At 44.0% G+C, this 15567-nt stretch overlaps 3 protein-coding genes across 3 annotated transcripts; 1 reads left to right on the plus strand and 2 right to left on the minus strand.

Moving 5' to 3' along the window:
* The first annotated feature begins 798 nt into the window (after nucleotides 1-798).
* LOC135218766 (collagen alpha-2(I) chain-like) lies at nucleotides 799-1431 on the plus strand. The gene has a single exon (XM_064255215.1). The coding sequence runs from the start codon at nucleotides 799-801 to the stop codon at nucleotides 1429-1431; it is 633 nt and encodes a 210-aa protein (XP_064111285.1).
* Nucleotides 1432-1719: 288 nt separating this feature from the next.
* LOC135218767 (basic proline-rich protein-like) lies at nucleotides 1720-2545 on the minus strand. The gene is made up of 2 exons (XM_064255217.1): nucleotides 1902-2545; nucleotides 1720-1819 (listed from the first exon to the last, which is right to left on the minus strand). The coding sequence occupies exons 1-2, from the start codon at nucleotides 2543-2545 to the stop codon at nucleotides 1720-1722; spliced, it is 744 nt and encodes a 247-aa protein (XP_064111287.1).
* Nucleotides 2546-11343: 8798 nt separating this feature from the next.
* LOC135220147 (neurotrophin 1-like) lies at nucleotides 11344-12683 on the minus strand. Its single transcript, XM_064257439.1, has one exon. It carries the CDS (start codon nucleotides 12617-12619, stop codon nucleotides 11945-11947), a length of 675 nt encoding a protein of 224 aa, XP_064113509.1. The 5' UTR covers nucleotides 12620-12683; the 3' UTR covers nucleotides 11344-11944.
* Nucleotides 12684-15567: the final 2884 nt, after the last annotated feature.

Genomic DNA, 15567 nt, shown 5'->3' on the forward strand with positions numbered 1-15567 from the left:
TTTATTGAATGGAAAATTTGATGTTTATTTTGTAATAAGTTTGTTTTGTTAATCCTTGAAGGAAATTGAACTGAAACAGAAATAAATATGCTAAAATGTTTTCTTAGAGTTTTATTGATTCATGGTGAAGAAAATAAGGGGATTCGTGTAGGTGCTGGGAAAAGAAACAGGATTAGTAGATGCCCCAAGAAAATTGAGAGGATTCAATAGGATGGGTGGAGGTGCCAGGAGAAGAAAGAGAGGATTCAGTAGGATTCGTGGAGTGCAAGATTCAGAGAATCCCCAGAAGAATTGAGAGGATGCAGTGGCATATTCTGGTTCTGAGGAACAGAATAGCTATTACACCGTTCAGGGACTGGCGGGCGAGGCTCGCCACTGGTCCTGGGATGGGCAGGCCACTGGTCCTGGGATGGGCGGGCCGGGCCTGCCGCGGGTCCCGGGACGGGTGGGCAGGTGTCCTTCACAGGTCCCGGGATGGGCGGGCCGGGCCCGACGCGGGTCCCGGGACGGACGGGCAGGCGTCCTTCATGGGTCCTGGGACGGGTGGGCCGGGCGGGCAGGCCTACTGTAGGTCCCGGAACGGGCAAGCAGGCGTCCGCCATGCGTCCCGGGGCCGGGCCCGCTGAGGGTCTCGGGACGGGTGGGCAGGCGTCCGCCACTGGTCCCGGGACGGGCAGGGCGGGCCCGCCGCGGGTCCCGGGACGGGCAGGCAGGTGTCCGCCACTGGTCCCGGGACGGGCTGGTCGGGCCCGCCGTGGGTCCCAGGACGGGCAGGCAGGCGTCTGCCACTGGTCCGGGATGGACAGGCCGGGCACGCCGCGGGTCCTGGGACGGGCGGGCAGGCGTCCGCTACTGGTCCCGGGACGGGTGGGCTGGGCCGCCGTGGGTCCTGGGATGGGCGGGCAGGCGTTCCGCCACTGGTCCCGGGGCGGGCGGGCCGGGACAGCCACGGGTCCCAGGACGGGCGGGCAGACGTCCGCCACTGGTTCCGGGACGGGTGGGCCGGGCCTGACGCTGGTCCCGGGACGGGTGGGCAGGCGTCCACCACTGGTCCCGGGACAGGTGGGCCCCGGGATGGGCCGGCAGGCGTCCGCCACTGGTCCCTGGACGGGCCGGCCGGGCCCGCCGCCGCTGGTGGGCAGGTGTCTGCCACTGGTCCCGGGACGGGCGGGCCCCGCCCGCCGCGGGTCCCGGGAAGGGCGGGCAGGCATCCGCCACAAGTCCCGGGCCTACCGCGGGTCACGGGACGGGTGGGCAGGTGTCCTTCACGGGTCCCAGGATGGGCGGGCCGGGCCCGACGCGGGTCCCGGGACGGACGGGCAGGCGTCCTTCATGGGTCCTGGGACGGGTGGGCCGGGCGGGCAGGCCTACTGTAGGTCCCGGAACGGGCAAGCAGGCGTCCGCCATGCGTCCCGGGGCCGGGCTCGCTGAGGGTCTCGGGACGGGTGGGCAGGCGTCCGCCACTGGTCCCGGGACGGGCAGGGCGGGCCCGCCGCGGGTCCCGGGACGGGCAGGCAGGTGTCCGCCACTGGTCCTGGGACGGGCTGGTCGGGCCCGCCGTGGGTCCCAGGACGGGCAGGCAGGCGTCTGCCACTGGTCCCGGGATGGACAGGCCGGGCACGCCGCGGGTCCTGGGACGGGCGGGCAGGCGTCCACTATTGGTCCCGGGACGGGTGGGCTGGGCCGCCGTGGGTCCTGGGATGGGTGGGCAGGCGTCCATCACTGGTCCCGGGACGGGCGGGCCGGGACAGCCACGGGTCCCAGGACGGGCGGGCAGACGTCCGCCACTGGTTCCGGGACGGGCGGGCCGGGCCTGCCGCTGGTCCCGGGACGGGTGGGCAGGCGTCCGCCACTGGTCCTGGGACAGGTGGGCCAGGCCCGCCGTGGGTCCCGGGACAGGCCGGCAGGCGTCCGCCACTGGTCCCTGGACGGGCGGGCCGGGCCCGCCGCCGTGGGCAGGTGTCTGCCACTCGTCCCGGGACGGGCGGGCCCCGCCCGCCGCGGGCCCGGGTCGGGAAGGGCGGGCAGGCATCCGCCACAAGTCCCGGGCCCACCGCGGGTGCCGGGACGGGCGGGTAGGTGTCCGCCACTGGTCCCGGGACGGGCGGGCAGGTGTCCGCCACTGGTCCCGGGGGGCGGGCAGGTGTCGCCACTGGTCCCGGGGACGGGCGGCAGGCATCCACCACTGGTCCCGGGACGGGCGGGCCGGGCCTGCCGCGGGTCCCGGGACAGGTGGGCAGGCGTCCACCACTGGTCCTAGGATGGGTGGGCCGGGCCCGCTGCGGGTCCCGGGACGGGTGGGCAGGCGGCCGACACTGGTCCCGGGACGGGCGGGCAGGCGTCCGCCACTGGTCCTGGGACGGGCGGGGCGGGCCCGTAGCGGGTCCTGGGAAGGGCGGGCTGGCATTCTCCATGCGTCACGCAACGGGTGGGTCGTGCCCGCTGCGGGTTCCCGGGACGGGTGGGCAGGCGTCCGCCACGTGTCCTGGGACTGGCGGGCTGGGCCCGCCGCGGGTCCCGGGATGGGCGGGCAGGCGTCCACCATGTGTCCTGGGACAGGCGGGCAGGTGTCCGCCACTGGTCCCGGGACGTGCGGCCAGGTTTCCGCCACTGTCGGGACGGGCCCGGGCGGCCAGGTGTCCGCCACTGGTCCCGGGACGGGCGGGCAGGTGTCCGCCACTGGTTCCGGGACGGGCGGGCCGGGCCTGCCGCAGGTCCCGGGACAGGTGGGCAGGCGTCCACCACTGGTCCTAGGATGGGAGGGCCGGGCCCGCTGTGGGTCCCCGGACGGGTGGGCAGGCCTGGTGTTCGCCCTTCCTTGGACATGTGGCAGACACCACTTGCCAGTCTCGGGATCCGCAGTGGACACCACCCGCCCGTCCCGGAACCCCCAGTGGGCCTGGCCCGCCCGTCCTGGACACGTGGATTACACCGCCGAAGGTCCCGGGATCGGCGGGCAGGCGTCTCCACCACGCGTCCAGGGACGGGCGGGTCGGGCCCGCCTTGGGTCCCGGGACTGACGGGCAGGGTTTAGTTGCGTGTCCCGGGACGGGCGGGCAGGCTTCCGCTGTGGTTACCGGGACGGGCGGGCGGCGTCCGCCACGTGTCCCAGGACAGGCGGGCCGGGCCTGCCGTAGGTCCCTGGACGGGCGGGCAGTGTCCACCACGTGTTCCGGGACGGGTGGGCTGGTACCCGCCACGTGTCTTGGGACGTGTGGGCTAGGCCCGCCACGGGTCCTGGGGCGGGCGGGCGTTGCCCACCACGTTTCCCATGACGGTTAGGCCAGACCTGCTGTAGGTCCCAGAACGGGCGGGCGTGCCCGCTACATGACCCGGGACGGGTGGGCTGGGCCTGCAGCAGGTCCTGGTACGGGCGGGCGGTTTACGGCACGTGTCCCGGGACTGGTGGGTGGTGTCCGCCACGTATCTTGGGATGGGTTGGCCGGGCCCGCCCCGGGTCCCGGGACAGGCGGGCGGTGCCTGCTACGGGTACTGGGGCGGGAGGGCGGTCTCCGCCACGTGTCCCAGGACAGGGGGCCGGGCTAGCTGCGGGTCCCCAAGTCGGGCCACCAGTATTTGGGCCCCTGTCGGGGTGGTGACCAGATTATCACGCCATGGGTGGGGCCCTTGGCGGGGAGGAGACTCGGTCTGGCCGGCAGGGGTGGAGCCTCTAGAGGTGAAGCAAATGGGTTAGGCTGCCAGGAGTGGGCCCCCCAGTTGGGAGGTGACTGGGTATTGCCGTCATGGTTGAGGATCCTTGTGGGGAGGACACCGATTTGGTCCCCTTGGGTGGGGCCTCTGGTGGGGAGGAGACCGGGTCAGGCCGTCTGGCGTGGGGCCCACGGCCAGGAGGAAAAAAAAGTCTAGTTTTTCAGACCAAGCCAATTTTGCTCTAACTGATCTTTGCTTTAAACCTAAACAAAGAAACAGACTGAAAACAAGGACAGTTAATGGGGCTCTTTTCTCTCTGCTAGTTGCATCAAAGGTTCTGGAGGGTCATGTGCTCATTTTACTCCCGCAAATGATATGTTTTCCAGAATAATAATCATGCACAGTTATTGCAGAACATCAGAGAACATGAATTTGATTTGAAAGAAAATTCTTTAAGATATACTTTACAATTCTCATTGTTATTAATTTCTTCATCATGGGATAGGTATCAGTACCAGTCATGTTTAATTATATATATTTATTTTAAATTACTACTCAGTGATGCTATTTTGATTTTTGATGTTTTGGAGTGTTTAAAGAGATGTATGAGTGGGCCTATCAACTCACATATCTTCGTGTCAATTCATTATCAGTTTAGTTTACATTATGGAAAGAAGTGACGATCTAAGCTGAATACTTATTTTTACCACATATACTGTAATATAGTAATAATTTGTTCATAACAATTGTTCATAACATTAACTAATTATTTATAATTCCATTTTTTTCGTGTTTGTAGAGAAATGTTTCATTTGTATTTTTTTCTTAATTATGTAAATTGCAAGATATTAATGACTGCAAAGAAATCATACATATATTCATTATTTTGTCAAATTATAAAAATGTGTTAAATATCAGAAACAGTGTAAGATAATAATTACATTAAAATCTATAATTTTGCACGATATTTTTACTGAAAACCCCATAATTTTGAGGAGCCAGTACGATAAATCCAACCCGAGAGTGTGGCAACACTGGGCAGGAGCAGCAGCTCTGGCTTTGCACAAACACATCAGTTACCTGCGAGTTTGATGTAACTAAATCGTTCACTTCTGAGCCTGAGTTGTCAAATACTTCGATACCCTCCCCCCCAACTAAGGCGGTCCCCTTAACAGCAATAAGTAACCTCTCAAGAGTTTAAATCTAAGTCCGTTTTTTCTTGGTATTCATCAAAATGCCAAGGAAGAAGCAGTCAAGAAAGCGTACATTAGCTAGAGAAAGGTTGAAAAAAAGACTTAGAAAGATAACAAGAAAGAACACCAAGATGAAGCTTGTGCATTCATCACCTCCCAGGCCTAGCTGGCGACAATGAGTGGGGTCATGCCTCATGATACCCACCCCTTGGGGGGGTTTAATATCTCTTTTTAAAGTGGGGGGACCAGATACCATAGAAGTATGCTGTTAAAATAAGAAAATCAAGCTAAGTGAATTTTTATATTGATGCCTATGCGGTTTTCACTGAGAATTTCATTACGCAAACTTTAACACGCGATATCTCAAAACTATTTTTTTCAGTATATGGGTCGCTTTAAAACCCTAAGGCTTTTTTATTTGTTGTCCTATTTTCAAAATTCAAATACCATTGAAATCCTTGATAAATTCTACATCGAAATAATTGGAAGAATTTCCAAATTATTCCAATTTCTATATTTTATGAATTTTTGAATTAAGTAATTAAATAAATATTTTTTTTTATTTATATCAATGAATTTTTTTTATTTTACTTATTTTTTTTAAATCTTTCTGAATTCATTGGATAGAGCAACTCTTTGTGAGAATTAATTGCTTTAGTTATTAAAATTTAGTTAAAAACTAAGGAAGCCTTAGGGTTTTAAAGCAATGCATCTAAAAATCGGGAAAAAATTAAAATAAAAAAACGAATTGATAGAAATTTATGAAACTTTTTGTAGTAACTTTCCATTAGGTGACTTATAAATGGGTAGCAAAACATAATTGCTCCAGGCAATATTTCGATACCCTCCCTCCCAACTGAGGCGGTCCCCTTAATAGCAATAAGTAACCTCTCAAGAGTTTAAATCTATTCGCATGAGAATTTGCAAGTGGAAAAGAAATGAGAACAGACATTGATTGAAGAGTTTTGATTGCAATTCATTCCCTAATATCAATTACATTGCAATTGATATTACGGGCCAATTGCTCTAAATATTCCGTGCCTGTAGGCTTAAGATTTTAGCTATATGATAAGACGCCAACAAATAGGCCCATGTCGCGATTATTGGAAAGCAGTCATTTCAGCTAAATGATCCTTAAAAAGAAAGAAAGAAAAGAGTCAGAAGAAGTGATCAGGCCATGAGATGTTAATGTAATGATTTAAGAGTATTTTATTGATTTTAAAGTTGTTGCTTTACGGTTTTCGCGCATTATTTCCTATTTTTCTTTTTTCATGCAAGCCTTAATGCGCAAGAATTGTAAGTACGATATTTTACGAGGCTCAGTCTCTCTCTCTCTCTCTCTCTCTCTCTCTCTCTCTCTCTCTCTCTCTCTCTTTTTGTGGAGCGAAATCTTTTAAAATATGATGCTTGTCTTTCGAATATCAATGAAGTTCCCCTCTTTCTTTGCTTCTCCATCTTATTTCGTAACGAATACCTGTGATCTTAAAGTCTACTATGTATCTTTACTTATATCTGCAGATCTCTCTCTCTCTCTCTCTCTCTCTCTCTCTCTCTCTCTCTCTCTCTCTCTCTCTCTCTAATATATATATATATATATATATATATATATATATATATATATATATATATATATATATAATATATATATATATATATATATATATAATGTGTGTGTGTGTATTTATATAATATATATATGTATGATATATATATATATATATATATATATATATATATATATATATATATATGTATATATATATATATATATATATATATATATATATATATATATATATATATATATATATATATATATATATATATATATATATATATATATGATATATATGTATATATATAAACTCCAATCCAATTTCCGTAGCAATAGCTCGAAGAACAATCCGAGGCGACTCAGGGAAAAGCACTATCCATAAGCATTTTATTAAAATATATGCCGACGTTTCACAACTCCACATAGTTGCATTTTCTAAGCTGCAAACAAGCAAAATGGCAATCAACAAATTAATAAAATCCGAATTACATATCATAATTAAATTAAAACATTCAGAATATAATTACTAAAACATTTACTTAAAGAACGAGCAAGTGGCTGGTGACAACCTACCCAGAAAGAAGCTAAAAGCAAACTACTGTACTCGTGTAGAGTTACAACGAGAGAGAGAGAAAAAAAACATTAACAAACACACAGACAGAGAAAAGCAGCTCGATAAGACCATCAGGCAATAAACAATTGTGTGGATGACGTTTGGGAGTTTAACGGTGGTACAGTCAATTTGATAATAATGGATTCAAGAATTGATGAGTCGTTTTCTTTTTGCACCTGTCCTACTATCGAAAAATCTTTATTGTCTATAAAAATTTGACATATTTTTGTATGGTTTCTAATATTAGATTGTTCAGGGCTAGACAATCTGCTCCCAGTTCTGAAGCTACCCCTCTGTGAGCATCAATGCGAACTTGCAACAGCCTCTTCGTACATCCGACATAGATTCCCTGACTACATCTGGGACACTTGTACTTTTATATAGTGTTGGATGTAAACAAAGGACTGAGATTGTCTTTGAACTGAAGAGAGAGCCAACTGTTCAGGGATCCTCCCGAATGAGTTTCAGGTTGAGGGCCGGTAATTTCTGTTGGATGATGGTTAGAAATTTCTTTCTGAAAGTGTCATCTTCTATGTAGGGGAACGCTGCATACAAATTCATTTTAGGGACAGCATAATATAGAGTAGGTGGCGTCATCTTCTTGTTCAACATACTATTTAACTGTCTGAAGAATAGTTTTGATGGAAAACAGTTGTTCCTTAAATAGTTTAAAAGAGTTATTTCTTCACGAAAAGTCAGCCAATTAGGTGACAGAGTAAAAGCCCTGTGGAGGAGGGTAGAAACAGCGTTTAATTTAAAATTGAAATTACACAAACTATAAAAATTCATACCAAAACCTGTGAACGTAACTTTACGATATATACCAATGTGGAATCCTACGGAGTTCTTGGAAAGAAGAACGTCCAAAAATGGGAGTTTACAGTTAGATTTTTTTCTAGCGTAAATTTAATGTTAGGGTGTTGGGTATTGACAAAGTCCGAGAAAGAATCTGCATTAAAATATTGTTTAAATAGGACAAACGTGTCATCAACATAACGTTTATAAAATAAAGGGAGGAAGGATAAGGGGCAGGTGTCCATTATGTGCTCTTCCAGAGAGTTCATAAAAATGTTGGCGAACGTAGATCCCAAAGGACTTCCCATGGCCATTCTCTCTACCTGTTTGTACAGAACTCCATTGAAAATGAAGGCTGTGTCCAGCACGGTCGGCTCTAAAAACTGTTTAAAAAGAGTCTTGCTGAACTTTTGAAATAAGACATCTTGATCAGGAAAAAGCTTATTCAAAATAATCTGAATGGTTTCCCCCACAGGGACGTTGGTGAACAGGGATTCAACGTCCAGGCTAACCATGAATAAGTCGGAGTCCTGTTTGATAATTTCATCCTTGAAGTCGGTAGAACACGTTAAGGTGTAAGGGCCTTTAGTTAATGGTTCCAGAACAGGTACTAGGAATTTAGCAAGATTATAATTGGCTGTGTTAATAGAGGAGAGAATAGGACGCATTGGGACATCGGTCTTGTGAACCTTGGGCAATCCATACATGATACCGTATGAAGAACCTGCAACAAACAAACTGCTGCTGCTGGGAAAAATCGGGTCGACTGATAATTTATTACCATCGAGGTCGTCACCCGTATTCAAGGAAGCGGGTTTTTAGTTATTTAAAATGCGCATACTTTTGATGTTGTTTTCTTATTGATAGATTCAAACGGAAATCTCTATAACATTGAAGTTTGCCAAGTTTAGTTTTTAAGGATAAAAGAAAAGTGTATAGTCTAGGCGGCAACGTTTTTATCAATTACTAGCTTATAAGGAGAATCTACGGTTTCTTGTTGAACTAAAACAATTGTAACCTTATTTAAGAGAACACAAGGTTACCAAAAGATCAACGTTCAAGGGCAAACTCTATAATTATTTAGTCCCTATTTACGGTACTTTTTTCTTTTCTTTAGTTCTAAAAAATCAAGATTCCTTATATTCATGTTCTACAACGTAATTTCTCTCTGGCTCCTTCTCTCTGCTTTATGTAAGGATGAATATTCTGTCTCATAGATCTTAATCCCAGTCCTCTCTCTCTCTCTCTCTTTGATAAAGGTATTTTATTTGCTTTACTCTTGGCTGTTCGTTAATATGCATATTTTTGTCTGTCATGCACGATTTGTTGCTATGAATACCATCTCACCTTCAACGAGAGGAGGAGATTTATCGCAAGTTACTTCATTACCAACTATATCCTTTTAATTATAGAATTAATTTCCTAATTTATTACAATGGCCTTGATTGATTGTCAAAGGTCACTAGACAGGATATAGTCGCCATAGCTGAGGTATACTCTACTAAACAATTTCGTTCATATCAAACTATGATGAAATACTCCCTTTATAATTTGAAACTCCCAGCATCAGTCGCAGTTTATTTCTTTCTCACTATTATTACGATATAAACTCTGTCTCTCTGTCTCTCTCTCTCTCTCTCTCTTTTCCTAATATGCCTAACGTCACATTTTCGTCCTATTTGGATATGCACACCATATTTGAGTTTATCTTTTTGCCACGTTACCTGTCTCTTAAAATCCTCGTTGATTTATTAGTGTTAGTGTCTTTTTTTATTTCCACTTTCCGTCCATTTTTTAAGAAAATTTTCCTTTTTTATTTTATTTGCCGTCTTTGTTGTCATTAATCAGCTACATTTCATTTAATTTCAGTAGTTCGTGTCTCTCATAATATTAGCACGAATGAATTTACTCCCTTTATTCGTCTTTTGTCACGATTTTCGCTCAGTACCTTCCTACACGAATTTTTCTTCTGTGGATTTTCAGTCACGGTTCACCTTGTTTGGTCTTGTATTTGTCATCATATCATGTATTTACTTATAATGTATCATTATAGGTACGCAGCTGCAAAATGTAAAAAAAAACTGGCCGGGAGTTTTAAAACATCATCAGAATTCTTATTTTCTTTCACAACGCAATGGAGAAATGGAGGGTAAAATAATCTTTTCAAATTCAATGAGAATAATTTTCGGGCTGAATTTGTCTTGCAATATTTGGAATTATAAAATAATCTAGATATAAATAGGATATCTTCAAAGAATCCCGGGAATTAATATTTTCCGCAAAAGTTTCTCCTTACTTTAAAACATCTCATGCTTTCTATTTTATGAAGGACTGCCTTCTTTCTTGACTGAATTCACGCCATTCTTCTTTTAGCAAGCTCTTGGTGATCTTTGTCACCTGCCAAAGAATGCCTTTTCATGCTCCTGTAATACAGAATGTCCAGTTCTTGTAAATTGCAAAGTTGTTGCTAATACAGAGCTTAAAAAGAAATTATAGTTATTTCATCTCTCCAACACTTTCATAATGATATAACCTTCCAAGACTCTGTCAGTGACTCAATTATATTTCTCGTTAACACTATACGACATACAGTAAATATCTAATTAATTCTAATTGCTTTATCTTGAATGATAAGGATGCACCCAGCAGTCTTTTCTGCAACCGCTCATAGATTTACATGTTGTTAGATCATTCGTCACTCGGCTCTGCTTCTTCCATTAATATGAACAAGTTTTATTTATATAATTGACTCACTCAAGCAATCTCCCGTAACTTTTCCTTAAGGTTGTTTTTTGTTTCTTAGTAAAAGGGCTAAATCTATCTGTTTTTCAGCTTATTTTCTACATCATTCATCTATTTCTCTTCGTTACTATCCTTCCCTAAGCTTTTGGAATTAATCAGGTAAACTCTAGCTACTCTGTCTTACTCTTATAGCATTATAATATTTACCGATGTGTATTTCACTAATCCTGTCTTAGGAAAAATACTCTAAGTGTTATATATATATATATATATATATATATATATATATATATATATATATATATATATATATATATATATTATATATTCATACATATGAAATGGTGTGTATATAGGTATTTATGTAGCATTTATGTATGTATATATGCATTGGTGTATGTATATTCTAAGCACAAAAACCAAATATGATTTCAGTTTATTTTCTTTCACAGTTTGTACTACAAACCACTCAAGGTCTCTCGTGATGGCCGTTAGTTGTGAAGCCAAGAATAGACCCGGATGCTGGTTACCATCATGGTCATCACTATTAACACAGGTTACCCTTTCTTTCTTTCCGCTTTACAGTTCACCTTGTAAATCTACTATTTACATACTGAACCCTCTCTCTCTCTCTCTCTCTCTCTCTCTCTCTCTCTCTCTCTCTCTCTCTCTCTCTCTCTCTCTCTTCCCATTTTCTCAGAATATTAGCCACTTCCGTTTCTTTCCAAGATGCTGATAATTCATCTATTACTTCATCTGATGCAAGTACTGGAATTCCTTTCAATCTACGTACCGCCATGTTAATTATATCATACAAAAACTGAATCCCTGATTCTAAAGAATGGAAATGAAGTACTACCATTAATGACATTTTATTATAAATACGCTTAAATCCTAATGACATCTTCATGCTTACACGCTGTTCATAAACCCAGTATATATTTATTCGAGTCCACCTACGGGTGGAGTGACTAGAGAACTGCTTCCCTTTACGTACCTAAATTTTTGGTGGTCACAAAGCACATTCAATCACCAGGCTTGGAGCAATGGACGCACCACACTCACAAACACACGAAGTTTCGCCGAAGTTGAAGTGTGCTAGAAAGGAGGCTAATTGGCGTTGGGAAATCAAAGTTGTTGCAGGACTTCGTGTCATAGTTGATGTAAGTTAGGTTTCAGTGAGTTTTGAAACTAGAATGTATGTTTATAAATGAAACTGAGATTTGGATTGTCTTTTTATACTCTACTTTTATAGCTATTCGGTTTGGGGTACTCTGCTTTCTCTAGTTCTAAGATATGGTTGTTGTTTATCATTTGCTATAATTAGAATACGCCAAAGCTGAAATGATCACTATAAAATGAAAGTTTGGTGAAAAAGAAAGTCAACTTTCAGCTTTATATAATTCGGGAAGGGATGATGTACTCCCCAAGAAGACAAGCACAACTCGAGGGCAGCCTGAATGTCTCGATGGCGAAGGGGAAGTGCTGGTCGTAGGGGTCGTAGACGAGGAACCGGTGATAGATAGTCTTCTGGAGACACCGTGACTCATGACACAGCGGCACGAAGGGACACGGCTCTCCAGCCGTCAGGCATTCCTCCAGACGGGTCGTCTGGGTGTAGGTCTGGTAATTGGCTTTTATATTGTTAACAATCACCCGCCATTTGCCGAAGTTGTTCTGGGCCCTCAGCGGGCGCACGTAGGACGTCTTCGAAGGACACAAATAGGTCTCGTCTTCGAGAGTGCCAGGAGGCTTCCTGACCGAAAGAGCGGTGTCGAGGTCCCCGACGTCGGCATAGAGACTGGTGAAGTAGAAGTGGTAGTGCTGGATGGCCTGTTTGATTTCGTATGCAGGATACTCCGGATCCTCGAGGCACCAGGATTTGGTGTTGTTCTTGGCGCAGAGGGGCACCGGCGGCTCGTGGTACTCATGGAGGTCGTAGAGGGGTTGGAGAGTGTACGACGGCAAGTGGTGGTGGAGTGTTGCCGGGGTCGGGTAGTGTAAGGGAGAAGAAGGAAAGACTGCCGTCGCTAATGATATCCATACCTGTGAATTAATAGTCATTCTCATTCAAGATTAATATTCCTTTCTTTACAAATATTCGTCTTTATACGAAGGCTTCTAGATAACCTCTACCAAGAGATTCACAATCCCCTTATTACATTACTTATGGATTTTATACGCTCAATTATTCCATCATAAGAGATATAAACTGAATGATATTACAGGCTTCATTTTAATCCTAATTACATACAAAAAATATAAATCCTATGAGAACATGTGTAAAGGGTATCAATAAAACGCGTATTAATCACAGGATCAGATTTTAGAACAGTGAATTAAAAGTAATATGAATAAAAGATAATTTTTTCCACTGTACAGAATGAAAACTTAATCATAAAAGATAATGTGCATTGCATGGCATCATCAAAGTCTTCATAAATAACAGCAACCAAAGCAACAGCAACATGGAAAACAACCAAAAGGCAAGAAAGTACCAGCAACTTCATTAAAATGTCTGGCAGTAGGTAGAGTTAAGCTTTATCCAGAAATTCATATAAGTGCATAAATTCTTGACGAATACGTAAAATTAAGCTTAATTGAAACTAGATAATTTTTTGCAGCGTTAGAGTAGTATGCCAAATAGGCTTTTGAAAACGAATAGAGAAATGCTACATCCTTTAGTGGAAAAGAGGTGAGGGAACAAATGAAGTAGCAATCAAGAACAATTGTGTTGTTCGAATTATTTTTTCACCATAGTTAACATATTCTTATAAAATTATGATATGATCATTTGAAATAGGAAATCTGTAAAATAAAGATACAAGAAGAAAAAATGAAAAATCAGCTAAAAAAACGAGTATAGATTATGAAAAATGGCAAACTAGCGAAATAAACAGGAAGTATAGGGAAATTTCCTAAGCATAGCCATTTTTATCCAAATATTGTTTGGAATATATTTTTTTGTATAAAGAATAGATTTCTGGCATAAAAAAAAAAACAAAAAAAACATGACACCCAACAATCCTGTGAGATGGCTCCGTCATTACTGCGACGACCAGCAGGTCGAGAATTCTACCAATATGAAGCTAATAACGACCTTACGGACCAGATGCTTACATGACCGTGACGGCCGGATAAGCACGTCACTTTGCCAGAGTGGTATGACGTAACCGCCAAACGACCGCTGAAACAACCACCAACTACCGTCCGTAACGGTTCCCCGGATGGTGGTTGAGACCGAAGACGAACTGGCACTTTCTCCCTCCCGTCGTGACGGACGTAGTACGCATCACCACGTACTAACCCGTCTGAAACTTTATTATTATTATTATTATTATTATTATTATTATTATTATTATTATTATTATTTTTGGTTTATCACAGTCCTCCAATTCAACTGGGTGGTATTTATAGTGTGGGGTTCCGGGTCGCATCCTGCCTCCGGAGAAGTCCATCACTCTTCTTATTATGTGCACCGTTTTTAGGATCACACTCTTCTGCATGAGGCCTGGAGCTATTATTTGTAAGGGTGATGATGATGATGAAGATTATTATTATTATTACTAATTATTATTATTATTATTATAATTACACATTTTCAAATTTTTAGACATAAATAATGTCTTTTAAAAACGTATGAGAAGCATAAGATAAATCAAATTACCCTGGTCTTTTTCTTCTCAGAAAAATCCTCCCTTTAAGAACACTGAAGAAGTTAATTATCAAGGAAGTATATGCGTAGTTTAAGCCAAATGATAATAATAATAATAATAATAATAATAATAATAATAATAATAATAATAATAATAATAATAATAATAATAACAGCTAAAAACAAAAAACTCAATAATAATAAATAATAATAATTCAAAGGTTCTGTTCAGCGGGTGGGATCTTATATAACAGTACTTACGAAATTTAGCAGCAATTAAAAGACTTTAGGTAAACAGTGCAAGTGACCAATTTCGAAAAGAATGAGTGTCACTGAAACGAGAAATGAATCAAATTCAATTTTTGCTCTAAATCACATCGACGGACGTCGCAATTTTCAAGTCAGCCTGTTGGTTGAAAATAAGTCCTTTTTATTTTGAATTAACAAGAAATTCACCAAAATGAAATTCGTATTTTATCTTACCTGGACGCAGGTGACCTTGATCTTCGTCCTTCCAACTGAGGGATGGGATGAATAAATAAGAACGCAAAACCCACACTTTCTCAGCCCTTTATAGCAATAAAAAAGGTACTCGGAGACACTGGCCTTCATTAGTTGACTTGGCCAGCAATTTAGGTAATTACTCTTCTTATACAGCTTTTGGTGTGTACGGTCTCCTTATCATCAATAAAAGTAATTTCAATTACTACAAGTTAGGATTACGACTTCTTCTTCTTCTTCTTCTTCTTCTTCTTCTTCTTCTTCTTCTTCTTCTTAAGAGTCTATGGGAATCCTTCACCAAACTAAATGGTAAGTTATAAAATGATTAGGAAGTTGGAAGATATAAAACGAAAAGGTAATTAAGCTCGAATATGTCCCAAGACAGTCAAATGAGACTTAAGGTTTGGTCAGCTTTGAAGAAAAAACCCAGAAAAAGTTTTGCTGTTTTTTTTTTTTTTTTTTTTTTTTGTCTTTCTTCTATGGAAGTGTTGGCTATGAGTCTTGAATTTCAGAAACTGGCTCCAGCTTTAAACTCGCAGCAAACTGATTTAGCAAATAGTGATCACCATTAAGGATTTCAAACAATAGTTGTTATATTCAAAAAAAAAAAATAAAAGGTGGGTGTCTGAATAAATACTTCCGGGGTGCATATATCATAGATTTCTGGCAGACTTCAGGGTGAAAACTCGGTGCAAAATGACTTCCCTTGCTTTAAAGATCCATAGTATTCCCATGTTTTTTATGTCAAAACATTTGATGTTTGTACCCGAATTGTCTGTTCATCTTCTCCAGTTCTCCCTTCATGACCCTACCGTGAAAGAACATAGCCCGACATTGGGTTATCGTTTTTCTAAGACTTGAA

This window comes from Macrobrachium nipponense, chromosome 1 (genome assembly GCF_015104395.2).
Source record: "Macrobrachium nipponense isolate FS-2020 chromosome 1, ASM1510439v2, whole genome shotgun sequence".
NCBI lineage: Eukaryota > Metazoa > Arthropoda > Malacostraca > Decapoda > Palaemonidae > Macrobrachium > Macrobrachium nipponense.

Coding starts and splice junctions, on each gene's coding strand:
- LOC135218767 (XM_064255217.1), bottom strand. CDS start 2,545: ATGGTGGACGCCTGCCCGCCCATCCCGGGACCCGCGGCGGGCCCAGCC. Junction 1,820..1,901: donor CCAGTGGCGGACGCCTGCCG/GCCTGTCCCGGG, acceptor TCCCGGGACCAG/CGGCAGGCCCGGCCCGCCCG.
- LOC135220147 (XM_064257439.1), bottom strand. CDS start 12,619: ATGAGAATGACTATTAATTCACAGGTATGGATATCATTAGCGACGGCA.
- LOC135218766 (XM_064255215.1), top strand. CDS start 799: ATGGACAGGCCGGGCACGCCGCGGGTCCTGGGACGGGCGGGCAGGCGT.